We start from the raw sequence: 27,192 nt of genomic DNA, 5'->3' as shown, positions 1-27,192 counted from the left end.
TCTTGCAAATTCATTCTTTTGACTAATCCTGACCGTTTCATCCTGGATGTATAGACAACTGTCTGAGGAGAACGCAAACCTTCAAGACTATGTGGAGAAGGAGACCAGCGAGAAGAAACGTCTGAGCCGCAACAACGAAGAGCTGCTCTGGCTCCTCCAGACGAGTCCTCACCTGTCGCCTTCCTCTTCTCCCATCCACAGAGCCTTCTTCCCCGGCCCTGATATTCCCCCTTACCCTTATTCTCCAGGCCCTGGTAACCCCACACACTCCTCTTCTCCTGGCCACTGTACGCCCACTCACAAGGTGGCTTCTCCGGGACCTGGGACGCCCACTCTGAGAGGCTCATCAGCAGCACGCTCGTCCCCCGCACGGATCCCGAACGCCAACACTTTACCCAGATGAGCTGTCTTACTGAATCTCAGCTGCCTCGCTCATTTTCTGTTACTGTCCGTCCTGGACGACAGTGCTTTGTTTTGATGTGCGGGCCATGATTTACTTTAAAAAATGTGGCAAATTTTATTACGATTTTACCAACCCCAACTGCCAGACAGAGATCTAACACCCTCTGTTATTTTCATTCTTTGAATTTCAGCTCAAAGAATTTTGAATTGGAGAATTGAACTCTTGCATCAGAATGAAAGAGCTACTGATGCTAATGCTAATGACGTGCTGCCGACAATGCTTGGGAAGCAGAATACTTTTTGTGTATACAGAAGTAGATCGGCTTTAGATCTGACTCTTAAACATGCTGTTGGACTCCAATACAAATGTCTGTAGGTTCTCCTGAATGACATGCGAGAACTTTATACAACAAAAAGCACTTTAGGTTTCTGTCCTTCCTTCTTCCTACAGATAAATGCACCAGCATTTTTTGCTGTCTGTTTTATTTTTTTATAGGATGTCTTCTGATTTTTCAAATCTCCCAGTGTTTGAGTTTCGATCCAGAATGTTTCAAATTTGTCAAGAAATAGGCAATACACTGCAAAATTTAATTTTCTTAATATTTTTTTCTTACGGTGAAAATATCTAAATATTCTTTAAAATATTCTCTAAAAATTACATGACCAAATTACATAGGATATGACTTGTGTTGAGCCAATTTTATTGAATTATTTATATATCCCAGTTTGCTTTTTTAAAAGTACAACTTAAATATATATTATTCATACACTACTGTTCAAAAGTTTGGGGTCTGTAAGATTTTTTTATGTTTTAGAAAGTCTCTCATGCTCACCAAGGCTGTATTTATTTGATCAAAAATACAGTATAATAGTAATATTTTAAAATGTTTTACACTTAACTGTTCTATTTTAATTTATTTTAAAACGTAATGTATTCCTTTGATGGCAAAGCTGAATTTTCGGCAGGCATTAATCCAGTCTTCACAGTCACATGATCCTTCAGAAATCATTCTAATATGCTGATTTGCTGCTCAAGTCACATTTCTTATTATTAGAATGTTATGGGTGACTGTATATAGAGTTCAACGACGATTAAGAATGCAAGGAAATAGTCATCACAGGAAACAGGGCAGAATCAAGGGGTAACGTCCACTTTACACAACCTAAATGAGGTAATTAATGAACAACAGGTGAACAGAATCATTAATTAAACACATGAAGGAACTAGGTCAAAAGACAGGACACACAGACAAACAGGAACAGAGCTAAAACACAATGAAACTCAACCATTACAGAAAAATAATAATATTTTTGTGCAAACCATGATAATGTTTTTTAGGGATTCTTTGATGAATAACAAAGTTTGAATAACAGCATATATATGAAATTTGTAACAATACAAATGTTTACTGTGATTTTGATCAATTTAATGCATCCTTGCTGAATAAAATTATTAATTTCTATTTAAAAACAAAAATCTATAAAAAATGAATAGTAGTGTATAATAATAATAATAAAGCTTAAATGTTTAGATATTTGTAATGAAAAACAAAAATTCTGATTAAGAAAAAATATTTTTTGCAGTGTAAAGGCCTCTTCACTTTGTCTTAAGCTGCGATGCCTCCCACTGGTGCATGAGCAGATCATTTCCTGGACCCACCAAAAGACTAATCCAGCTAATATCAAAACCAGCTTTTCCAAGCAAGTGTTTCTTCATACACAGTTCAGTTTGCCTGCTGACATGATTTTGACCTTCCGTGGCACAGATTCATTGCGCCAGCTCGATTAACTTGGCAAAAAACTCTTCAGCATCAAGTCTGTTCTTCATACTGTATCTGACAAAACAAAAGCTCTGACTTCATGCATGACATAAAACAGTAAGATCAGGCAAATGTAAAGGTACCGACTACAGGAAATGTTGTAAATTGTAGTAGTCATTTTTATTAGTAATTTGTATTTTAATGTGCATTTTGCTACTTGATGTGCATGTGATGTAAGTCTTCCATTCTTAAAGGGATAACTTAGGTCACCCAAAAATGAAAATAACCCCATGCTTTACTCACCTAGCCTTCCTTCAGTAACGTCAGGTGCTTATGATTTTTAAAATGGCAGTGAATGGAGGATGATTTTTTTTAAGCCCAAAAAAGTGCATCCATCCATGATAAAAGTAAATCTATACAGCTCCATGATGTTAAAGGACTTTTGAAGTGAAGCGATGCGTTTGTACAATAAAAAAAATCCGTATTTATAACTTTATCATCTATAAAATAACTAGCTTCCGGCAGTCGGCCTGCGCAAGTCGACTTACGCCAAAATAGTAATATTTGACGCGATGTATGATGTAGAATATAGGAGTAGCATAAAACTTTGACTCCTCTCGCGGTTCAAAACAAATGTTTCGAAACAGGTGTTTTGTTTTGCTCTATCCTCTGACTGCGCTTCCGCGTTCGTCAATACGTCATCATGCGTCAGATTACTCTTTCGCCGTAAGTCGATGCGTAAGACATTCTCTGGTACGGCCGTCTGCCGGAATTTAGTTATTTTACTTTGTAAAGTTTTAAATGTGGATTGTTGTTTTTACACCAACACTTTTATCATGGATGGGTGTACTTTTTTGGGCTTCAAAATATCATCCTCCATTCACTGCCATTATAAAGTTTGGAAGAGCCAGGACATTTTTTAATATAACTCAGATTGTATTCGCTTGAAAGAAAAAAAAGTCATATATAGCCTATCTAGGAAGGCTTGAGGGTGATTCATGGGGTAATTTTCATTTTTGGGTGAACTAACCCTTTAATGTGAATCCTAGGATAGTTGTGATGTTAGGGTAGACACATGGACTCCTGGGGATGATAGCTTCCACCTCAGATTTTTTTGTAATGTTTGAGGACAATATTTTACCCATAGTAATAGGACAATATATTAAACCTAATGTCACACCTGTCAGAGATCCTACTACCAGGTGTGTTACAGGTGTGGACAGGTTCACGGAGGTATGGTGGTTAAACGCGTATTTGGATTTAAGCTATCTTTATTGTAATGCTGGTTAACTTTTGTATTACCTCTGTAGAGTGTAGCATAACCTAGAGAGAGTTTTCTCTGTACGAGTGAACTAGAAAAGAATGTAACTGCGTCTTTAAATGTTGTATGATAAAGTTCAGGGAAATTATTTTGCTCTGTCTCTGAAAAGGTAGTTTTCTGAATTAAAATTTTTTTTTTTAATGAAAAATACGACATTCCTCATGCAAAGTGGGTTTTGATATTTCAAAGAAAAAAGTTAATTCTTTTGGACATTTTGGAAAATTGGATTTGTTTTCTTTTCGTTTGTGTGTTTTTACAATTGATACATCTTTCAATGGTCAACCTTCTACACTTTTGATACAAAGAAGATTTTTTGTAAACTCTTCACTGATAATATTTTTTCTATAGTATTATCAGTTGGTGCTTGTACAGGGTATCGTACACAGAAGTACAATAATCTGCTATTCAAGACCAGCAATCTACAAAAATCCACTCACAGAGAAAATATGTTTGCAAATGTTTTTCTTCATTTGAGACTATTGTTTACTGTTTATAATGTTTGTTTTACTGTGAAATGTATTTTATTTTAATTCTAATGCATTTTCAAAATAAGTAGCTTTGCATTATGAATTAATTTAATTTGCTTCTGTCACTGTGATAATAACGTGTCGTTGTTAACTTTCCATTTCTGCTACTCTGGCACAGATGCTAATGAGTTTTTTGGATGTTTCCTGTCAAGCACAATAACATTATATACCACCACGTTAAAAAAAAAAACATTTAAAAAGCACTTATTTTTAACCATTTGATTAAAATGTAAAACAGGAGCAGATCAGCTTAGCCTAGTTATGTCATGATTCTGCCCTCGTGTCCTTGATTTTCTCTAGTCTTGAGGCAGGATCATGACAGAATCATGTTTTGTGTGCAAGCACATGGTCTTGTGTTTTGAGCCATGTGCTTGTGTTGTCACGTCACCCCGCCCCCTTGTTATCCTCGTCTCGTCATTATTGTCTAGTCAGTTTCACCTGTCCTTGTCTAGTCAGCTTCACCTGTCTTTGTCATTAGTGTCTCCCTATTTAATCCCCTTGTGTTTGCTGTCCTGTGTCGGTACATTGTCTAACTTTGCGTGTTAATCCCTGTGAGTATATTGTCTGAAGACCTGTTTAATCAGTATTGTGAGTTTGTTTCCTGTCAAGTCAGAGTCTTTGTTTGTCATTGTGTCTTAGTCTTGTTATACTCTGCTCCAGTCCTGTTTTACCCCCTCGTGGGTTTTGTTTTCTGTTTTGGTCCAAAATAAATCATTTGAGTGTCATCTGCTGTCTGCGCCTGGGTTCTCCTTCCATCTTCTATGACAAAATGTACCGACCAGAAAAGAACCCAGCAGACGTTCAGTCCTTCTCCGCTGATCTTCAGCCTTCTGACCCGGAACTGTGGTGGCGCGTGGCTATCTCTGACAGTTCCAATGGCAAGCTTCCTTTCCCTCCCCAGGGTGAGTTGACCCTGAAGAGGTACGCCCAGGTTGTTGAGGAGAGGAGGTTCTTCCTGCCGGAGACCCTGGTCAACCGCTACCTCGTCGCGGGTCTCAAAGTCCTCCCTCCCCTTGCTGAACGAGAGAGTTTGGTCCGCCGTCCGTTTCGCAACATGGTGGACTACTTGTCTCGGAAGGAGCAGCCAGGTCCCCCTGGTTTTTCACCTCCTGCCACACTTCCAGTCATCCCTGAGGGTCGCATGTTAGCCGTCGTGACACAGGAGGACCAAGCGTCTTCCACCCTGACTCCCGATCCATCACCCGTGTCCGTCAGCCCCCGTGGAAAGCGTGGAAGACGTTTGTCGTGGGAGTCAGCGTCTGAGTCGTCCTCCACGGAATCCCCCTTGCCTGCGGTGGAGTCGCCAGCACCTGCTTCGTCTCCCTCTTCGCCCCCCTTACCGGTCTCAAGCCTGGCTACGGACTCAGCTCCGCGACCCAGAAGGAAGAAGAGGAAGGGAGCCTCTTGTCCTCCGTCTCTGTCTCCCCCTGAGTCCGCGATCGCTGCCCCAGAGCCCGCTACTTCAAGCGCCGTCAATGAGCCCGCTCCAGCAAGCGCCGTCCATGAGCCCGCTCCAGCAAGCGCCGTCCATGAGCCCGCTCCAGCAAGCGCCGTCCATGAGCCCGCTCCAGCAAGCGCCGTCCATGAGCCCGCTCCAGCAAGCGCCGTCCATGAGCCCGCTCCAGCAAGCGCCGTCCATGAGCCCGCTCCAGCAAGCGCCGTCCATGAGCCCGCTCCAGCAAGCGCCGTCCATGAGCCCGCTCCAGCTAGCGCCGTCCCAGAATCTACTGAGAGACTTGCGGCCGATCTAGCCGCAAAAGAGGTTCTGAAATCGGTTTCTGCTCGTCAGGAGATGCCCATCTTCCTTGCTGCCAAGACCCTCTCTGATTATTTGTCTTGTCTAGCTAAAATCCTCGAAGTCCCTGTTTGTCCTGTCTTGTCTCCAGCCCCCGAGCCTGCCGCTGTGATCGCTGCACCCAGTCCTGCCCCTTCGCCTGCTATGTCCGCCGTCAGGAGTCCCGTTTCCTCACCCTCTGTCTCTGAATCTGTTGCTGCTACCACTGAAGCAGTATCCCAGTCTGTCTCCACTAATTCCCGGACTGTTTCTCCGTTCGTCCCTGTCTCCACCAGCCCCCGGACTGTTTCTCCGTTCGTCCCTGTCTCCACCAGCCCCCGGACTGTTTCTCCGTTCGTCCCTGTCTCCACCAGCCCCGGGACTGTTTCCCCGTTTGTCCCTGTTACCACTAGTCCCCGGACTGTTTCCCCGTTTGTCCCTGTCACCACTAGTTCCCGGACTGTTTTCCCTGTCGCCACTAAACCCCGTACTGTTTTGTCCAAGTCCCCCCCTCGTGTGTCCCCCTCCAAGCCAGCCCGGATTCCTCGTTCCCCATCCTCATCCCGTGGACCTAAGACCCCCAGCACACCCATTCACCCTGGATCACCCCCCATGAACTCTGTGTTTCCTCCACCACCTCTTCCTTGTTTTTTATTTTTAATGTTTCATCCTAACCCGGTTGTTGTGTTTTCGTGTTTGCCATTACTGTTATTTGTCATGTTTTGTTGGTTTGTGTCGATGTCTCAGTCTGTCATGTCCCGTGTTTGATGTCCCCTTGAGGAGCGTCTGGTAGCCGCTCCTTAAGGTGGGGGTTCTGTCATGATTCTGCCCTCGTGTCCTTGATTTTCTCTAGTCTTGAGGCAGGATCATGACAGAATCATGTTTTGTGTGCAAGCACATGGTCTTGTGTTTTGAGCCATGTGCTTGTGTTGTCACGTCACCCCGCCCCCTTGTTATCCTCGTCTCGTCATTATTGTCTAGTCAGTTTCACCTGTCCTTGTCTAGTCAGCTTCACCTGTCTTTGTCATTAGTGTCTCCCTATTTAATCCCCTTGTGTTTGCTGTCCTGTGTCGGTACATTGTCTAACTTTGCGTGTTAATCCCTGTGAGTATATTGTCTGAAGACCTGTTTAATCAGTATTGTGAGTTTGTTTCCTGTCAAGTCAGAGTCTTTGTTTGTCATTGTGTCTTAGTCTTGTTATACTCTGCTCCAGTCCTGTTTTACCCCCTCGTGGGTTTTGTTTTCTGTTTTGGTCCAAAATAAATCATTTGAGTGTCATCTGCTGTCTGCGCCTGGGTTCTCCTTCCATCTTCTATGACAAGTTAGTTGTTAAAATAGAAAAGGAAAAAATACACTACAACAAGTACACAAATGTTTCAGGGATGTGCCTTCATTTAATGTGCAAAGTAGCATAAATGAAAAGGGTTTTCACATTACAGCAGCCTTACAAACAGTTACTATGCTTCTAATATCTGGATTAATGCAGGAAAATAATGCAGGCATCTTTTTTGCTTATTATTTTTATTATTTTATATATATATATATATTTCTAAAATTATAAATTAAGTGGTTTCCCTTCTAATTCATTTAATTTTTCATTTTTTTCATTTTTATTCTTTGCATATTTATGTTTTAAATGTATGTCTCAACAACAAACCTCAACAACCTCAATTAAACAATCATACTGCACCTGCTCTTGTTTATAACCAAGTACAAAATTGTCAGTAATCCACATTTATTATAAGGAGTAGCCATGTACTTACTTGCATACTTAAAAATCTTGAAAGAGCTCATTAGTTTATTTCCTTTCTGCCCTCAAGACAGACTTCACTGTGGCAATAGTCCATAGATGGTGATAAATGATATAAAACAACAGTCAGGTTCTGAGACACACTGACTCTTTGTCCTGTGGACATCTAAACTACTGAATGTCAACTTAGCCCTGAAAATACTGACTGTAAATGTACACTGGGAGTGGTGGAGTCACTTATTGTACTGAATGAAATTCGTCCATCTGTCTATTTACTAACATTTGACTTCTCATGTCTTTTTTGACTGAACTTTCAGTCGCTTGTAAGGTACTATTTATTGTGTTGTAGTGCACAGTAATCAATGCATGTTTGTCTTGGCGGATCATTACTTCTCTGTGTACGTTTTCAACTTGTGATGGTTCACGCTGTAACTGTAGCATAGAGAATATAATAAGGAATGGAAAGAATTTATATATAACTCATTTGTATTCGCTATGGGGGAGGCGATGAATATTAAAATGTTTCAAAAGACAATGCTCATATGCTTTGGTTTATTTGTGGATGTTACTATACTATAACCACACACACACACACACACACAAAAACTATTTAAACAATTAAGACACCATGCAGTGTTCATGTTTGAAATAGTTAACCCTGGGTCATTGCAAACTCCGGCTAAACTGAATCCTGGGTTATTTTGCTTCACATTTTACACTGCTCATACTTAACCCAGGATTAGTATAATAACGTCCTGGTTGCGTATGCAACCCACCGTTCCCTGAAGGAGGGAACGGAGGACGTAGTCGACGCGACTGAAATGGGATCACGCTAGGGAGCCTATCATCTTCGATTACTATTGAACGAGCCAATGGAATTTGGCGTGCGTGATTTGCATCACACACTCCGCCCCCGCGGCGCGGGTATAAATACGGAAGTGGATGCACGCACTAGTTGCTTTTCGCTGAGGAGCCGAGAGTAACCCGGGGTCAGCGGTGGTCCAGCGGTAGTGGCAAGGGGACTACGTCCTCCGTTCCCTCCTTCAGGGAACGGCGGGTTGCATACGCAACCAGGACGTTCCCTTTCAGTCGATAACGTCGGACGTAGTCGACGCGACTGAAATGGGATCAACCATTGAACACGCCACTAACGCTGCCACCTTCCAGTGCCTAAACCAAAGCCTCCTGATGCCCCCGCAAACTTAAGGCGGGGAAGGACAGGGCTTAGGCCAGGGAAGTCACTGCTGTTCCTACAGGACCACTGGGAAAGCGTTCCCCGTACGTTGGAAGGAAGGGACGCTGCGGAAGCCACATCCAACCCGAGGGAGGTAACGTGGAGAATACACATATGAACTGGGCGGAAACCGGGCAGTCCAACATATGGAATGTCACTGGGGTGGCTCCAGCCTAAGACGGGGGGAGACACACCGGACAGTGACGGCAGAGAGACTCTGCCGAGGGAAGACACGGGCTCACCGCAGCGAGCCGTATCGTGGAAGAATACAAATATGGGGTCACCGAAGGGACCGCAACATATGGACCCAGCCTAACACAGGTTCCACACTGCTTACGAGTGGTAGGCCTAACACCAGACGTTCCGCACGTCCGACGTCGGAGGGGTGTGGAGGAACTCAACAGGGTTCAATTTTAAGGGAACTCAACTGGAGTAGAAAGGCGCACGTATCCAGTCCATAGGAGGGGAATGGCGCAGCAAGCCGACACTTGAACCGGGCTCACGGTGAAACTGGCTTCATGAGAAGGGAGCCTACGGGAAGCAGCGGTTCAACCAGGTGTCGTCCAGCCCCCAAGTCTAGAATCTGTTTAGCAAAGTATATCGTCAACGCCCAGGCGGAGCACTTTACACTCATCATAGAGGAGCTCAACACCTAAGTGGACATGTTGCATCTCGGATCTTTGCCGAAATGAAGGCAAGCACTAAGTGCAACTTTGCATGGAAACAGCCTTCCCTCTCTGCTGAATTCCAACAGATATTTGAAGAGCTGGTCTGAGGTCTATGACTTGCATTCTGTACACGTCCAAGCGAACGGACAGAGAAGCCAGGGCTGGATCTGCCTCCTCCAGGGCAGCGCTTGCAGGCTCACCACCTGCTCCTATTACGGGAGAGGTAGGAACCTTGGGCACAATCCGAGCCGGGGTCTCAGCTTGTGAGAGTTAGCCGGCCCAGACTCCAGGCACAATACGTTGACCGAAAGCGAGCAAGTCCCAACCCTCTAGTAGAGACCACGCGAGCAGGAGAACTGATATAACAGAATTTTTAACTCACTACCTGCAGTGGCTCAGGGGCGGTCTCTGCAGTGCAGTCGCACCAGGGACAAGGCCCAAGAGGATAAAGAGGGACACAAGGATTTACAAGACCTTGCTCCTCAGGAACCTGACGATCAGAACGTGCTTCTGCATACTTCTGCAACCCGATGAGCGTCGTTTAAACACCGAGGCAACACCATTTTGAGGGTGATTTAGGAAAACAGCCTACTGCAACCCATTTTGCAGGAAAGAGAGCACTGAAGTGATCGAAAGCTTTCAGGATCTCCTCTGGAGAGAAGACGCACTCAACGACTAGGTTCCACTTCTAAAGGCGTAAGCACGCTACCCCATTCTAGGGGGTGCTCGCAGAAGTGATGGTAACTATCACACATTCTTGTGATAGCCACCTGAACCTCCGCGTTCAGATGTAAGACCGGCCGGAATCCCCGGGGGAAGAACGCGTGCCATCGTGCCCCGCCCCTGAAGAGTTTTCCGGGGAAGTCAGGAAGCTGTTGATGGGAGCCAGGTCTAGTTGGGCCAATAAGGGGCAACTATGAAGACCTGTTCCTCTCCTGACTTGGCACGTAGGTGCAAGTGACGGGCGCAAAAGACAGGAGCATTGCTCAACACAACATGTGAAGATCACTGGGCTTCAGGAGCATTTTCTGCTCAGCACTTGGGTGTGACAAGTTCACTGAGCTTCAGGAGCATTCCTGCTCAACACCTGAGTGTGATAAACTCACCGAGCTTCAGGAGCATTTCTGCTCAACACTTGAGTACGAAGAACCTCACTGAGCGACAGGAGCATTTCTGCTCAGCACTTGAGTGTGACAAGTTCACTGAACTTCAGGAGCATTCCCTCACTGAGCTTCAGGAGCATTTCTGCTCAACACTTGAGTGCGAAGAATTTCACTGAACGACAGGAGCATTTCTGCTCAGCACTTGAGTGTGACAAGTTCACTGAGCTTCAGGAGCATTACTGCTCAACACCTGAGTGTGATAAACTCACTGAGCTTCAGGAGCATTACTGCTCAACACTTGAGTGCGAGGAACTTCACTGAGCACCAGGAGCATTTCTGCTCAGCACTGCGTGTGATGAATTCACTGCGCTACCTGTGATGGACTCACTGAGCTACAGGAGCATTGCTGCTCAACACCTGAGTGCGATGAACTTCACTGAGTTTCAGGAGCAACTCTGCTCAACATGAAGTGTGATGATCTCACTGACTTGAGCAGCGCAAGGCGACCCTGAGTCGCCGTCACTTCTTAGAAGGCTCACTGGGGTTAAACGTATTCTGCGGGCCCCTGGGACAGCTGGGACCCAGTGTTTGTCCAAGGGTAGTCCGCTCGGTTTACCCAAACACTGGCGGAAAAATAAAACCGGGGGGGCAATTGAGCGGCCCCGGAATGGTCAAGACCCAGCGGACCCAGGGGATGGAGTCTCCACTTGCCCTGGCTATAACTGTCGTGAGGCTCGATGGCGGCACGATTGAGTAAGCGGGAGGGGTGGAACAAGGCGCCCTCAGAAGCGTCTGACTCCAAGGAGGAGGTGACGGGAGAGTTTGTGACACCCGCAATGTCTAACAACTCGAGGCACGAATGCCCGTGTAGTCGGGGGTCGCCCAGGCCCCCGTTAAAACACGCCCTTTGTACATGGCCCCTCTGCTGAGGAGGGTTTGGCAGCAGACCGGGATGAACTATAGTCACACAGGGAGAGCTGCTCTGCCACGGTCACCTCGGGACTCGATCGTAAAGCTAGCGCTGAAGCGGTCACATACGGAGGAAGCCAACTTAGGCTGCGCTATCGTATACCCCAGGAGCCTCTGAATCTTTTCAGTGGGACCCTTTCTCACTTCAACACCAGCTGAACACATTCTCACTGGAGAGACGTGTTGGACCGAGTACCTCCCCAAAACTGAAAAAGAGATACTCAGCCCGTGGGCGAGATTACTCTCTTCCAGTTGACCTGAAGACCCAACGGGCTCTGGAGCACTCGAGGGGAAGGACACCACGTGTCCTTCAGGTCAAAGCTGCAGACCAATCTTGGGCCAAGATGGTCACGACCCACCACCTAGTAGCACGAAGAACGAGTTTACAACTGGCCCTCGTACCGGCTGGAGGAGCGGCTATATCAAATCCTTCGCCAGCAGGATAAGATAAGCACGCACAAGTCAGGAGCACTGCTCAACACTTGGTGTGAAGAATATCACTGAATTTTCAGGAGCACGTCTGCTCAACACCTAATGTGATGTTACTATCACTGACTTGAGCAGGGTAGCCGAGCCTGAGGTGGGGCAGCAAAGTAGAGATAGTGGTGTTAGTGTGCAGTGCAACACTTACCTGTCTCCACTAGCGGCAGGGGACGTGAGAAGGCGGATGACCGGGTCCTCGAACGCCCCAAGCTGCCTGTTGGCGACCAAGGGAAGCTGGGGGATGTAAGGCTATTATACAGGGTCACATCCGCCATACTGGCCCACTTGGGACTCAGGAATAGAAAAATTGCTCTTTTTCTGAATATGTGGGTACCGCTGACCCCGTTTTTATAGGGGCCAGCGGCGGAACAGACACACACATAACAAAAAACTCCAGCCGGCCCTCCAACCAGCCAGAGGGAGTGGATCGGCGACCACTCCACAAGCAACTCTTCCATCCCTGAGAGCCCGTCCAGGTTCAGCGTTTTCTTTTGCGCTGGAGCTTACCACCTGGCTTGGCAGCGCCTGGAGCGGGCTGGGCGCCCCTTCCGCGGCCGGCTCCGCGCCGGAACCTGGGTGAAGGCTGCTGCGGTGGTCCGGCGGGAGCTGAGGCGGCTGCAGGCGGACGCCCTCGGCGACGAGCAGGCGGAGGATCTGACCTCGGGGGGCGGGTGAAGGCAGCAGCGTCCCTCCGAGGCAGGATGTGCCGGATGGCCTCCGTCTGCTTCTGAGCTGTAGAGAACTGTTGGGCAAAGTTCTCCACAGCGTCGCCGAATAACCCAACCTGGGAAATGGGAGAGTCCAGGAACCGAACCTTGTCCGCATCTCTCATATCGGCCAGGTTGAGCCAGAGATGGCGCTCCTGGACCACTAGTGTGGACATCGCCGAACCCACCGCGCGAGCTGCAACCTTCGCCGCCCGGAGGGCGAGGTCAGTTGCAGTGCGGAGCTCACCCATGAGCTCAGGGTCCGAACTACCCTCGTGCATGTTCATGAGTGCCTGGGCCTGGTGGACCTGGAGCAACGCCATGGCATGCAAGGAGGAAGCGGCTTGCCCACAAGCTTTGTAAGCCTTGCCCGTAAGAGCGGACGAGAACTTACAGGCTTTAGAGGGGTGACGAGGATCACCTCTCCAGGAAGCGGCCGCCGTTGGGCATAACTGCATCGCAACGGCCCGCTCCACCGGAGGGATAGCCTCGTAACCCTTCACCGCTCCCCCATCAAGGGTAGTGAGGGGGGAGGAGCTACTCAGGCGGTTTCTGGCAGAGAAAGGTGCCATCCATGCCCTCGTAAGCTCCTCATGCACTTCAGGAAAGAAAGGAACCGGGGCGGCGGACTGAGAACCAGTACGGCCCGCCCCGATATACCAATCATCCAACCGAGACGGCTCGGGACACGGTGGAGGGTTCCACACGAGCCCTACCGCCTCGGCGGCCTTTTTCAGCATAGCTGACATCTCTGGATCTGGCTCGGGCAACACTGGTCTCCCGGAGGGAGGCAGTGCAGCCGAGTCATCATCTCCAGAGTTCAGCTCCCCCTCCGATGCTGCGATTGACAACGTATCCCCTGGAGGGGCCCCAAATGACACGGCTGGCCCGTCCATTACAGAGGGACCAGCGGGATCAATGGGGAGCTCCACCGGTTGCGGTGTGAAAGAGGAGTGAGGGACCCACGGGGCGTGGCCGGGCGGATTACCCCTCACTGTGATCCTCAGATCACCCAGCTTGGACGGCACCCCAGTCCTCCTCTGGGAAGGTAACCCAGAGGAAGAACAGGGGCGGGGCCCAGAGGTGGGGACTGCACCAACGCCTTTAACGAAGGCGAGTCTAGATCTCAACACCGAGATGGACATGTTCCCGCAGTGAGAACATGCCTCATCCACGAAAGCTGCCTCAGCATGCTGTAAGCCCAAACATGCGACACAACTTTCGTGACCGTCAGAAGGGGATAGTGCCAGACCGCACCCAGAAACGCACGGATGGAATGGCATCTTGAAAAAGACGCACTCACACCCGTGTTGCTCTTTTAGGAAATGGGACCGTCACCAGTGCCGGAGCACACAGGGAATGACCGCGGCAAACACTGAATAGTCTTTCAACTAACAGTGAAGCACTCACTTCTCGCCCTCTAACCAACCGTCAACACACAAACAAACAGTAGAAATTTGATGCTGTTAAAACAGCAGTTGAGAGCTGAGAAGCTCGCGATCACCGCTGCACCACGCTGTAGAACACCAACACTGGAGAGGTCTTCCCGCAAGAACACCGACACACTCGCTCGTTGAACACAACAGCACTCTTCAGAGACATCAAAGACGAACGGCTCCGAAGCGAAAGGCAACTAGTGCGTGCATCCACTTCCGTATTTATACCCGCGCCGCGGGGGCGGAGTGTGTGATGCAAATCACGCACGCCAAATTCCATTGGCTCGTTCAATAGTAATCGAAGATGATAGGCTCCCTAGCGTGATCCCATTTCAGTCGCGTCGACTACGTCCGACGTTATCGACTGAAAGGGAACTGCTGTTCCATTCATTTCAGATGACTTTGTCCCATGACATGCAATGCGATTAATCTGAATTTAAATGTAGAATAAGTCCACACATGCACCGCATATATTATGATCACATATCTTAAGTCAATAAAGAATGCAGAGGTTTTTTTTAACTCTTCTTTTAATCCAACACTAAGAGGGGTTGCTTTTGAAAGCCAGACAAAATGTAAATTCGATTCATTCCCGACATTTCATTTTTTTTATAACTTTTTTAAACTACTTTTTCAAACTCATCCTATTCTGTTTGTCTCACTAAATGTATTTATTGTAATATTGAGGTGTTCCGTTTTATTTCGATTTTAGAAAATTCAGCATGTGATTGCTCTCCTCACAAATCAACTGTTTCTTGTTTTTCACTGGCATGTCAAGTGGTTTTGGGTTTAGTAACTAATTAGTTAATTGGTAAATTAGTAATGGAGTCATAGCTACTTTTATTTAAGTATTTTATTTAGGTATTGCTACTTTTATTTATGGTGTATACTCTTTACACCTCTGTAAAATTGGATTTGCAAAAGTTTAGAATTTAAGTTGGTATAGTTTTTGGTTAATTTAATGGTTGTGGAGATGTAGGCTGATATATTCTTGGGTGTGGCTCATTTGTACTAATTGGCCTTTATTTTGTGAATTCAGGAAACAGGACACTGAGAGAACATGCCAAATTTCTGGGCGTTGGTTTCAAGGTGAACACCTTAACAGTGTGTGATATAGTTTTTAAATATATAAATATACATTTATTATACATTTACTTACAATTCTCTTAAATGTTCTTAAATATTTTCTAATCTAATAATTAATTAATTTTCTTATAAAATAGGCCTATATATATATATATATATATATATATATATATATATATATATAATTACTTTTTATACAAATTTTCTAATTATAGTATAATTTATTATATATAGGCTGTAGTACTATAATTATTTACTAACTTATACTTTTACTAATTACTAATAACTTTTATAGATAGCGCAAATATTGCTGCTTCAAGTCAAGGTTCCGGATGCTCCTAAGATTTTGTCCCGCAAGACGCTATGGTCCAATAAGCATGTAAACGAAACTCATGGCAGGCCGCCAGACTAAACCCTGGGTTTGGGTTAACGTCCTTCTTTGCATGTTTGCGTTGCAAGTGTTCTTGATTGGTAGGATATATCGGATTTATTCCGCACGCATGTTAGGCTATAGCTAAAGGCTCTAGCATTGCGCAGTGCGGCGACTAAACTATCAATTTGATCCAGAATGGCCTTTTTGGATTAGAATGTAACGGTCTCTTCATTCCATTTGTGGCGTTTTCTGTCACCATTTGACATTTTCCTTCTAAAACGCTGATAGGCTACAATAGCCTACACTCTGTTTCGTGACTGCCCAATAGACTTGAGTAAGAGACACGCTATTGGTTGTCGGTTGTTGAAAACGGTTATGAATTGTTCCGTTATCCCGGGTTAAAATATGTGTTTAGAATGACGATAACCCAAGGTTAAGCGTAGTCTTAAAAGCCCTAAAACGTTTGTAAACGTCTTTGCAAACAAACTTCACAATGTTTCTGATGTTTTAGCTCGATGTAAAAACATATTTGTGGGTGCGATGTTTCTTTAAAATAAATGGCACTTGTTTTTTGTTTGTTTAGGCTATTTGATTTTTGCATCTAATGCAAAGACATTCTTATATTTTTAAACGTGACTGAAATTACCAAATGCATCTACTCATAACATCTCTCTTATTGGTTTCCACTCCTCCCATCTTTCTGCTACACAAATACGTGTTCTGAGGGTGTGTGTTCCTTTGAGGATTTGTAGTCTTGACAAACAAACGTAAGGAGTGGAAGTCTTTGTCTTACAGGTTTTAAAGTCCCAAACGAATGATAAGATCAGACAGTGCATAACATGACATGATGGGATCTTTCTGTTCGCTGTGCCCTGCGACTTTTCAAGTGGATTTGACGGCAAAGGCAAACATGCTTTAAATATGGAACGATTTCTCCCATTATAACTTACAGGTAAGAATCACCTCTATCTATCTACTCTTAAAAAACAAAGATTCCAAAAAGATGTGTTTGCTGTTATGCCATAGAGGAACTATTTTTGGTTCTATTTTTAGTTGGATGTTAAAGGTTCTTCTCCATTGATTTCAATAATAAAGCAGACTGTCTGTCTGTCTATCACTGTAACCAATTGACTTTTATTATTCACAATAGATTATTGAACTCATTTTTTGTCATTAGGTTTAGTCACTGTTTTATGTCTTCTCAAACATCTCTCCTGCTCCTTTTCCCTGATATAGAGCAGGAAGTGTAATGGGTCGTGTGTACCTGATCGAGCTGGCAGTTGGCATGTATGCGTTTGCCATGTTTATGATGTACCCTCTGCTCCAGCAGTATGTGTACCGTAGGCTGTGGTTTGAGCTGAGCGGAACAATTTATCCTGCTGAGAGTCTGTCTCACTGCTCAAACAACCACAGCTATGTCACCATTCACCAGGTGATTCTTTTTTGATTATTCAGTTATGGCCAATTTCTGAATTCTCTTTTTAATCTCTTCTTTAATCTTATTTTTAATGGTTTTTATCTATGTTAAGGCATTTATCACATGTTCTGTGCAGATCTGAGTCTAATGGTAATGATATTTTTAAGTTTTTGACAACACAGGTTAGCTACCAGTCAATTAATCTATAACTTGTAAATGTATAAAAAGGAAAAACAAATGGATTGTTTCTAAAATATGCCAAGCTACTTTATAGAAAAGTTGTTGGAAAAATTATCTATAATGCTTTGCGTTATGGCAATGACAGCTGTATTAAGGACAGCAATTCTTTGTTTTTTTATTTACTTGCATCTTGATTTAATACCAGTTTAATTTAAATTATGGATATTTTTTTATGTTTCTAGAAATGATGCATAAATTGATCATATAGGGGAAATTAAAATGTCTGGGTATAATGAAGCTAGAATAAAATGAAGGATAAATAGGTGAAAAACTTAAACTAAATGAAAATGAGAAATGTTAAATATATTAAAACAATTAAATAAATAAAAAAGACAAAAGCACATAACAAAATCACTAACACCTAATATAAACTGAAAACTTTAATAGTACATAAATAATACTTTAAAAAAGAAAACTCTGGTCCAACCCCAAAATTGTAACCTTCAATATTTAGAAAAATTCATGAAAAAATCCTTGAAGAGTCACAATGAACAATTTAATGCTAATTTAATATATATTTAAAAAACTAGAAAAACTTAAATACTTAAATTCAGAGAGAGACAGATGAAAACCTTTGATACAGAATCAGGTTTGACATTCATTTTGTTTATTTAGTTCATTCAGTTTGCTGCGTCACTGTAAAGTTTACATTGATGTTCATATCTCAATAAAGGAGTTCTAGAGAACCGGTTATATTAAGTTGAGCTCAAGTTGTGTGTGTGAGAAAATTTCTTTTCAATTCACAAGCCTTTGTTGTGGATCTGCTTGTCATTTGATACATTCGAAATACCATTATCCTGTTTCTAGTTCACTTTCACTATCTACTTCTCTTTCTAACTAAAGCCAATCAACTAAGCTTTACAGGCATAACTAGGCAGAATTTGTGGGTAATGATAAACATTTGAACCTCCAGTTTTTCTCTCCTCTCTCAGGCAGTGCAGAAGGAGACATCTCTTTTCCTCCTCAAGAGTGAACTGTGCTTCCTCGTTCCCAGTCTCATATCCGCGCTGCTCCTGGTCTCATACAGCGACTACTGCGGGCGTAAAGTTGCCATCGTTCCTCCGCTGGTGGGCGACACTCTGTTTTCCCTGAGCTACGTTTTGGTCAGTAGATTCTCCTTCAGCCTCAATTACCTGCTAGCTGCCTCCTTCCTAACAGGCCTGATGGGCGGACCCACCAGTCTGATCGGCGGATGTTTCGCCTATGTGGCCGACCTCTGCGGAGAAGATCCAGAAGGACAGAAGACTGTCCGGATGGCTCGACTGGACATGATTTTAGGGGTTTTGTCTGGCTTAGCTTCCCTTTGTACTGGATTCTACATTGAAGCAGCTGGCTTCACTTGGCCCTTCCTCACCACTGCGTTTGTGCATCTGGTAAACCTCCTCTATGTGCTGGTGATTTTGAAGGAGTCCCTGGTTCTTCCGAATCCCATTCTGTCCGCGTCCTGCCGCTCAGCTTCAGAAGCCCCTCGGCTGCGACAGTCTCAGGCTCTTACCGCCCGTCTGCAGGGCGTCTACCTGCTCTTTGCGGCCTCCAAACGGAGAAGGAACGTAGTGCTGTTGCTCATGCTTGCTACTTTTGCCTTTTTCAGGGTGATTATGATAATTCTGACCTTTTTTACAAGCTCCATTAGTTGGAGGTACACCATAAGTAAGGGTGAAGTGTGTACGCTTTGTGCCTTTACACTGTAAAAAGATTATATTATCAATAAGTTATGACATGATATGTTTCTACATTGCTTTAACTCAACAAAATAAGTTAAGCAATTTTCATCTTTTTATATAAATTATAAAAGATTCAACTCATTTTTAAGTCAGTTTAATGTAGTTAAAGTTGAAATGACTTGTATAGGCATTGGTGAATGTACTTAAAAATTTAAGTCAGCAACTTTTTTCTTCTTTTTTTTTTTTTTTACAGTGTAGTGGAAAAAAACTGAATTGCAAAAATAATGATCAGGTTATATTGAGAGGTTATACTATAAGCTGTCTGAAGTCATACGATACAATTGACCCGTTTCAGCTTCAGAGTAAAAATAAATAAAATAAAAGGTTAATTACACATTTATTTACTATTTTTAAGAGAGAGAAAGTTATACTTTTATTCAGCAAAAATGCATTACATTAATCAAAAGTGGCAAAGAAATGTATAATCATACAATCATTACAAACATTTTCTATTTCAAATAAATGCTGTTCTTTTGAACTACATTAAAATCAATTTACAGCATTGATAAAAAGAATAATTTCTTGATCACTAAATCAGCATATTAGAATGATTTCTGAAGGATCTTGTGACACTGAAGACTGCAGTAATGATGCTGAAAATTTAGCTTTGCCATCATTGGAATAATTATCAAATATAATAAAACAGTTATTTTAAAATGTAATAATATTTCATTATATATCTTTTTTTACTGTATTTTTGATCAAATCTCTTATTGAGAAACTTCAGAATCTTAAAAAAAAAATCCAACCTATCCCAAACCTTTGAACGGTAGTGTATATGCAAAAATAAAAGTAGTGTGTGTGTGTGTGTGTGTGTGTGTGTGTGTGTGTGTGTGTGTGTGTGTGTGTGTGTGTGTGTGTGTGTGTGTGTGTGTGTGTGTGTGTGTGTGTGTGTGTGTGTGTGTGTGTGTGTGTGTGTGTGTGCGTGTGTGTGTCCCTCACAGGTAGCTCTGCAGGGTGGCATGTCCATCTTCATCTTGTATGAACTGAACACTCCTCTGTGCTGGAGTGAGGTGTTTGTGGGTTATGGCTCAGCTCTCTCCACTGCTATCTATCTGGTGAGTTTTGCCGGTGTGGCACTGCTATCCCGCTGTGTGCCTGATGCCTACATCATCCTTCTGGGGTTGATGTCTGTGGCAGCCGGCCTCATCATGGCAGCGTTTGCAAAGTCTACCTTGCTCATGTTCCTGGGTAAGACTGAGTTTGGACATTGATGGAGTTTCTAATGGATGGATGGACTATTTTCAGGTGTTACAATGGTGTATGTTTTATTCATTGCAGTGCGGCTGCCTTTGCTGCTGTCCATCATGCCGACTCCAGTCCTACGATCCATGATGTCCAAAATAGTGTCTGGATCTGAGCAAGGTAAGAAACTAATAGTGTAGAACATAGTAGAATAACGTTTTTAAATAATTTTAAGTTCAGTTTAATCATTACAGTATTTTGCACATCATTCCCACATTCCTAGCAAAATAAATACAGGAGTTGCAAAAAAAAAAAAAAAAAGTAGGACATTCCCAATTCACATGAACTCTGAATTATTGATGGCTGTGTAAGGAGGTTTCTTGTGGCTGTGTGTTTGTGTACAGGTGCCATGTTTGCATGTATAGCCTTTGTGGAGATGTTGAGTGTTGGCGTTTCATTTACAATGTTCAGCAGTATCTATGCATCTACACTGTCCTGGTTTTCCGGGTTTAGTTTCCTGCTGGCTGCAGGCCTCACTGTCATACCAGCCACCCTGATCTGGTGAGTGTCCCACCGCTATAACCTCCATTATCCTTGTGAAAACATGTTTTTATTCAAGAAATAGTTCAGCCAAAAATGTAAACTGGTATTTATCAAGCTTTCTGAGGCCATAGTGTAACAATCCAATGCAAGGCCTTAATTTTTAAGTGCATAGCAAATCATTTCCAATGATGATATTATTATCCATTTAATTCTATTTAAAATTGTCACAGATTAAATTTTGATATGTAACTTATACTGTAAATCTTCCTATTAGTGTTATTCTTTGTCTCCGTCTGGATGTGTATGAAGAATCTGTGATACTGACACAGGAGAGCATGGAAAACCACACAGAAATCTTTGAAATTCCACCATGACACGGACACCGGGAAGTCTTTGACACGACAATAGTGTCCTCTAGTGGAACGTTAGGATATAATTACGGGAATGGAGAGGATAAAACTCCGGGATTAAGAACGTCCAAAAGACATTCTTGGTTTCTTCTTCTCCTAAATGAAGGATTCTTTATGATGAAGAACAGCTTGAAGACTTCCATTTGTAAAAAAAAAAATGGCTAAAGAAATTCTGTTTTTACGGTAGATTTTATTTAATTTCATGCATACTTCTATAAGAATATAAAATTGGCATTTGAAAGTTGCATAATACTTTGATATACTTTCTGAGATATGACATAGTATTTTTTTAAATAAAGTCATTTGTTAACCTTAATTTGCGTCACTATTTTCTGGTTATATATATATATATATATATATGACATCATTCCTACAACATGTAATAAACTGAAAAATGTGTAAAACATTGCACATATGAAAATAATGTAAAACCTCTTAATAAATGACTAGCAAACATCTGTACACTTTGAATATTCAGCGATCATTTCTTCATGAAGTGACTGATGATGTCCATGGGCAGAGGGAAGATGATGGTGGAGTTCTTCTCAGCTGCGATGGTGCTGAGAGTTTGGAGATATCTGAGCTGAAGTCCGGATGGAGACTCAGCGATCACCAGAGACGCCTCCTTCAGAGCCCTGGATGCATTCATCTCTCCCTCTGCTGAAATGACCTGCATTATCACAAAAAGTATTAAGGTGTGGCATCACATACAGAGCCAATGCACACAGAAACCAAATGTTGCATGTCGCCAGACTTCTTTTTGTTTTTTATCATTAGAATACATTAGGACATATTAGGAAGGTTTGGTTGAAACGCTCACTTTTGCTCTAGCCTCACGGGCTGCTTCGGCCTCGGCCGCCATAGCTCTCTGCAGCTGCTGTGGTAGTTTAACATCTTTAATCTCCACCCGCTCCACCTTGATACCCCACGAATCTGTGGCCTCATCTAGAGTCACCTGTAGCAGGGAGAAGAATTGTTGGACAAACTGCAATTATAATCGGGGGCACCATTGTCTCTTTTCATCAAGCACACCTGCATACTGTGGGAGATGCTTTCTCGGTCAGAAAGGACCTCAGCCAGGTTTTTGGTCCCCAGGACGTTCCTCAAGGTGGTCTGGGCCAGTAGGCGGGTGGAGTAATCCGCATTGGACACGTTTGCCACTGAGGCAACAGGGTCACTTACCCGGAAGTACACAACACCATCCACAGATATTGTCACTGAGTCTTTGGTCAATATCTAAATGCAAACAAAAATGAAAAATGTGGAAACTTAGTAGGGTACATTGCTTAAGTAAATACTAAGTGTGAGTCTTAAACTGATAAATGTACGCTACATTTTGTATTAAACATTAGGCTGTACAACAATTGAGTAATGTAGTCATTCAAACTATTGTTTAAAAACACGGATTCATTCAGGAATAAAACTAGGGACATCTTCATTAGTGAGTCAGTCATTCACTTAGGCTGAATTCAAAATTGCATACTGCCATTAGGCTACAGTTTTTCCCATATAGTATGGCACAAATAGTCAAAATATTATGCTAATATTCCGAATTCGGCCTTAAACTTTGCATTTAAAAACAGTTTCATGCAAGAACGAAACATTTGGCTTTCCTTACGAGTGAGTTATTGAATCGTTCACGGAAACAATTAATTCGAAACACTGATTTGTCCAGGAACTAAACTTTGCTACTCACTAAGACAGTTACTGTAAGTCCGCTTTTACTTCGATTGGAACTATTTTTGTTGGTGGAGCTAAAATAGACAAATTAAACGGCATTTTGTTTGTTACATGTAAGTTAGGCTACTCAATATTAACTTCTCGTTTATTGCTTTTACTTTACCTCTTGGGGAGGGATGTCAAACGAGATGGTTCTCAGATCCACTTTGACAAAAGAGTCCGTGCAGGGGATAATGAAGAAGATTCCTAGACACATTTTGTGACACACAAGTGACATTTTTTAATTATATTTGTTATATGATCTGTGTTATGCACATTGATTTGTCTGACACCTTGTACAGGAGTTTGAGCTTGCTTGTGGGTTATTATTGTTTTAGAACAAGTTCTGTAAAAGTCCTCAGCTGATGTAAACAATTGAAACATATACATATCAGAGGAACGTCCCAGGCGAACATCAAAAGCTGGTGTTACTCCAGCATTTGTTTAGCTGAGAGACAGAAAGTTTCTTACTAAGTTCTAAAGAAGGTACTTAAAACCCCTTAAGTGTCACGGGCCCACCGGTGGGCCCAAATCCTTTACATTTCTAAAACAGTAATATCCTATACTAAACCTAAACTAATCTTGACAAACTATATATCATTTGAAAGCTTACAATATCTAGTTTCCATATTTGGTGATTGATTTTCAAAATAAATTACAGAGGAGCCGTAATTTATCAATTTGCAACAATAATATTTTCATACTCTTAGACCTTTATTTTGAAATAGTGATGAACATGAGTGTTCTTTTTATGTTTCTTAGAGGTTGAAATCATATCAAAATCTGCCAAACTTCTCATATTACTTCTGAATAGGATGTCTACTTCATAAATTGTATGAAAATTGTGGAAATAATGGTTCATATCACTCAAAACACATATGGAAATGGAGGCGCCCTTATATGGGCAGTAATGGAGTCTGGTTGTCATCTAGTGAAAAAGTTTGGTACTGCGCCCTAACAAAATCTTACTGAAAGCTCATTTTTTGAAATATCAACCTAAAATTTGAAACACAACTTGTTCAGATTTTTGGCTTTGATATTTTTGCAGTTTTAGAGTCGCCCAGGTTTTGAAAAAATATATTTTATATAAAATATGAATAATTAAATGTTTTACATTGTACATTTTCATAAACTCAAACTTCTATAACTTTTTTTCTGTTTCACTTTCTTAATTTATTTCACTTCTACAAAAATCTGCCAAATGTCTTCTTTAAAACAAGACCAATCTTACGTCTATATTCCTAAGCATTCTTGAATTACAACCATTTAAGTTCGAAATGTGCATTTTCATGTATATTCAAAAAAAGGGGGGTGACACTAAAAGGGTTAACGTTCTTGTTTACCTGGTCCTTTGGCTTTTCGATCTGTTATCCGCCCCAGCCTAAATATGACAGCACGCTCATACTCTTTCACAATCTATAAAACAGCAACGAAACACATAAAGTGGGTTATAAAACATTTGAACAACACGTTCAGGCATCTGCTTCCTGTTAAAATACAATACTTATATATCAGGAAAGTGTTTAGTTATCTTACTTTATAAGATTAATTATTAAAATTATGGTAGGCTATAGATAAGTAAAATACCGATATGAGTTGTAATTTTGAAATGTGAAATTTTATTTAATACCTTAATTTTTTTATTTGAGAGCCTAGTAATAGTAATAAATACTTTTCAAGATTATTTGTTTTCTTTGTTCTATTGTTGTTCATACCTTAATGCTTATGAAAACGCTGATTGGAAATATTAAGATGCTGAAAAATGCAGAGATAATCACAAGGATCCACCCACAGCAGCCCAAACCCCCATTATTTTCACCTGCAACAACAGAAAACATTATTTTCACCTGCAACAACACATGACTATAACATGAAGTTACATAAGAAGTCAAATTCAAAGTGTAGCAGTCGACTACTAAACTTAAAATTAGCATTTTATTTTGATGGTTTTGTTTGAAGAGGTGCTAGCAACTTATCCATGACACTCACACCGTGAACCACATCTTACCAGATGATCAGTACCAAAACAAATTCCTTGTGTGTGCAAGCACAATTGGTAATAAAGCTCTTTCTGATTCTGATCTTATCTTTTACCTTTAATCCTGAGTAAAAGCACTTTAAACCAATACATTCAATATGGGCCCCTCACTGGATCAACTCAGATAAATGTGTCACCAGGGAGACACGCCTCATCACCACAAATCGATTCTTGGTGGCCCTTTATGAGTGGGTGAACACTGGCCCACACACCCTCTCATTACTTATTACTAATCATGTAAGTGTGATGGATAACGGCCGTTTCACACCGCAAGCATGAGCGGCGCGTGAGCAGCACGTCAGCGCAACTACATCGTCACTGAATCTGCAGACGCGCGCGAGTATTCACCTATTCACACTGGAAGCGTTTGTACAGCGTCACAACAGCGGCTCCCTGGCTACATAAGGCTACATATAAGCAAGCATTTCTTTACAAGGACTTTTGAAAATTTTGTTTTTAGAAGTTGGTGGTCATAAACACGTTTGAAGTTTGTTCAAAGCCCAAACTGAATAATTAAAAACAAGTTTGATGGGTAAATTTTCTATTAAATGTTATTTTCTTTATGTTAGTCTTCATTTCCTTTTCTGACATACTGCAATTCTTGTTAAAACACACTAGACATGCAAATTCTATGCGTTTTGGGCACTTTTTGTGTGAAATCATATTAATTGTGTCCATCAAAAGTGTGCTTTCACTTTAATTGAGCGTGAGCAGCGCAGCAAAAATAGACTCGAAGCCGAAACCCCCGCTTCACTGCTGCTCATGCGACGCTCCTGCTTGACGCTAACGCGCTGCTCCTGCTCGCGGTGTGAACGCACTCATTGATTAACATGCACGCCGAAAAAAATACGCGCTGCTCACGCCCCGCTGACGCTTGCGGTGTGAAACGGCCGTGAGCCTACACTAACTTTTCCTCACACTCTACACACGTACAATTTGCAACCAAGAACATGTTTTATACAGTCTATCATGCTAATTTAAGATAACAATTAACACGCGTGCGTACATTTTCACATTTGACTTATCAAGTTCAAATGCAGTGTTAAAAGTAGCCTAATGACTCACTGTACTGATTATTGTAGAATACAGTCAAGAGTCTATAGACTATTTTGTGTCAAACTGCTTAGAGCAATCTATTCACTTAAAAGAAGAAATCATGAAACTCTCTTAATCTGATGTGATTATTCAAATCAGAATAATGGGCCAACTTCAAAACCTCAAAATGCTGAAAGGTTCTCTGACTGTCACCTTCTCTTTTTCACTTATATTGAGAATCATTTTAAATAGTCCTGCGGTTACTATTCTGTTAGCTTCCCTACATTGGGTGTAAATCAATTAACTTCAAGCTTAGTTAACCTTTCTTGTCTGTTCCTGGTAATTATATCTGAACAATATCTGACTAGGAATACTAAAACTACAATTAAGTACAACACCAATATGAACTGTATATTTATTTATTTCTCTTCCCTAATGCAGGAACAATTGTGATCCGGTGTGGAAAATTGACTACTTTGCAAATCAAACTAATGCAAATTATATAAACCTAACAGATGTCAAACACAAACTCATTCAACAGTAAACCATACTAAAGTGCTGTAGTAGTTTTAGTTAAGACGGTTACTATATTACTGTATAATATTCTCAGCATGTTACATGTTAAAGTCCACAGTTCAAAGACAGAAGGACAGAAAAAAACAGAGATCATCTTACTGATTAGAGTCTGTTTGCTCCGGGCACCTCGCTCCATCTCAGACTCCATTTCCATGCGGTTGTGTTGCTACACAGTGTGTGTAAAAGACAGTACTGGCTTTGTGGGTAAGTGAGAGATGTATTTGTTCCGCTGAAGCACTTCCCATGAAGGGTGTGGCCTTGCTTGCAATGCAATTAGAAGATCATTTACAGACCTTAATGGTCTTATGACACCACTCACTGTGTGTTATCTAGCTGATGTTTTTAATGAAGGTTATTGTGATTTCTCTGAAACACATCCGTTCGTTTTAGCCTGCTTCCCCCTATAAACGTTTGAATACATTTTTCCAACTGCTTAAAAACCTTTTTTTTTTCTTGTCTTGTAGCAAAACCAATAAACCATATCAGCAAATTATGAAACAGCCTGGTTGGTAAATCAGTGAAAGAATTCAGTTGTAAGAATTTATTGCTGTTAAACTGTGGGGTTAAGTGGTTTTGTAATGCATATTTATTGCAGATCATTCTGATGCGTTTATGGTTAGTAATTTACTATATAAATATTACCATTGTATTACTTATATCTAGTCTTGGGAGGATTTCCATTCATTGTTTACACGGAGGAACTTAGTCATAG

General features: G+C 42.2%; 3 protein-coding genes across 4 annotated transcripts in view; 2 read left to right on the top strand and 1 right to left on the bottom strand.

The window, feature by feature from the left end:
• Positions 1–1,957, top strand: part of mtus2a (microtubule associated tumor suppressor candidate 2a) — an 83,173-nt gene extending 81,216 nt beyond the window's left edge. For both annotated transcript variants that reach the window (XM_077242732.1, XM_077242731.1), the window contains exon 15: positions 55–1,957. In XM_077242732.1, the coding sequence (XP_077098847.1) occupies positions 55–403 (349 nt within the window). In that variant the 3' untranslated portion in view covers positions 404–1,957. The remainder of the gene's footprint in view (positions 1–54) is intronic.
• Positions 1,958–16,418: 14,461 nt separating this feature from the next.
• On the top strand, positions 16,419–21,566 carry slc46a3 (solute carrier family 46 member 3). The gene is made up of 7 exons (XM_077242729.1): positions 16,419–16,545; positions 16,830–17,025; positions 18,183–18,842; positions 19,919–20,165; positions 20,256–20,339; positions 20,564–20,720; positions 20,977–21,566. The coding sequence occupies exons 2-7, from the start codon at positions 16,843–16,845 to the stop codon at positions 21,074–21,076; spliced, it is 1,431 nt and encodes a 476-aa protein (XP_077098844.1). The 5' UTR covers positions 16,419–16,545; positions 16,830–16,842; the 3' UTR covers positions 21,077–21,566.
• On the bottom strand, positions 21,288–26,690 carry stoml3b (stomatin (EPB72)-like 3b). Its single transcript, XM_077242730.1, has 7 exons — positions 26,580–26,690; positions 24,547–24,650; positions 24,175–24,247; positions 22,956–23,038; positions 22,145–22,348; positions 21,933–22,067; positions 21,288–21,782 (listed from the first exon to the last, which is right to left on the bottom strand). The coding sequence occupies exons 1-7, from the start codon at positions 26,632–26,634 to the stop codon at positions 21,594–21,596; spliced, it is 843 nt and encodes a 280-aa protein (XP_077098845.1). The 5' UTR covers positions 26,635–26,690; the 3' UTR covers positions 21,288–21,593.
• Positions 26,691–27,192: the final 502 nt, after the last annotated feature.

This window comes from Siphateles boraxobius, unplaced genomic scaffold (assembly GCF_051911475.1).
Source record: "Siphateles boraxobius isolate OS27281-9 unplaced genomic scaffold, OSU_SipBor_1 25, whole genome shotgun sequence".
Classification (NCBI taxonomy): Eukaryota; Metazoa; Chordata; class Actinopteri; order Cypriniformes; family Leuciscidae; genus Siphateles; species Siphateles boraxobius.
Note: the sequence above shows the minus strand (reverse complement) of the source record. Positions and strands in the feature narration are given on the sequence as shown.

Excerpts from the sequence above, each read along its gene's own strand:
- slc46a3 (XM_077242729.1), top strand. The coding sequence starts at position 16,843 with ATGGGTCGTGTGTACCTGATCGAGCTGGCAGTTGGCATGTATGCGTTT. Across the intron at positions 18,843-19,918 it reads CTACTTTTGCCTTTTTCAGG|GTAGCTCTGCAGGGTGGCAT; the intron begins GTGATTATGATA and ends TGTCCCTCACAG. Across the intron at positions 20,340-20,563 it reads AGTGTCTGGATCTGAGCAAG|GTGCCATGTTTGCATGTATA; the intron begins GTAAGAAACTAA and ends GTTTGTGTACAG.
- stoml3b (XM_077242730.1), bottom strand. The coding sequence starts at position 26,634 with ATGGAAATGGAGTCTGAGATGGAGCGAGGTGCCCGGAGCAAACAGACT. Across the intron at positions 24,651-26,579 it reads GAGCAAACAGACTCTAATCA|GTGAAAATAATGGGGGTTTG; the intron begins GTAAGATGATCT and ends CTGTTGTTGCAG. Across the intron at positions 22,349-22,955 it reads TTGACATCCCTCCCCAAGAG|ATATTGACCAAAGACTCAGT; the intron begins GTAAAGTAAAAG and ends GTTTGCATTTAG.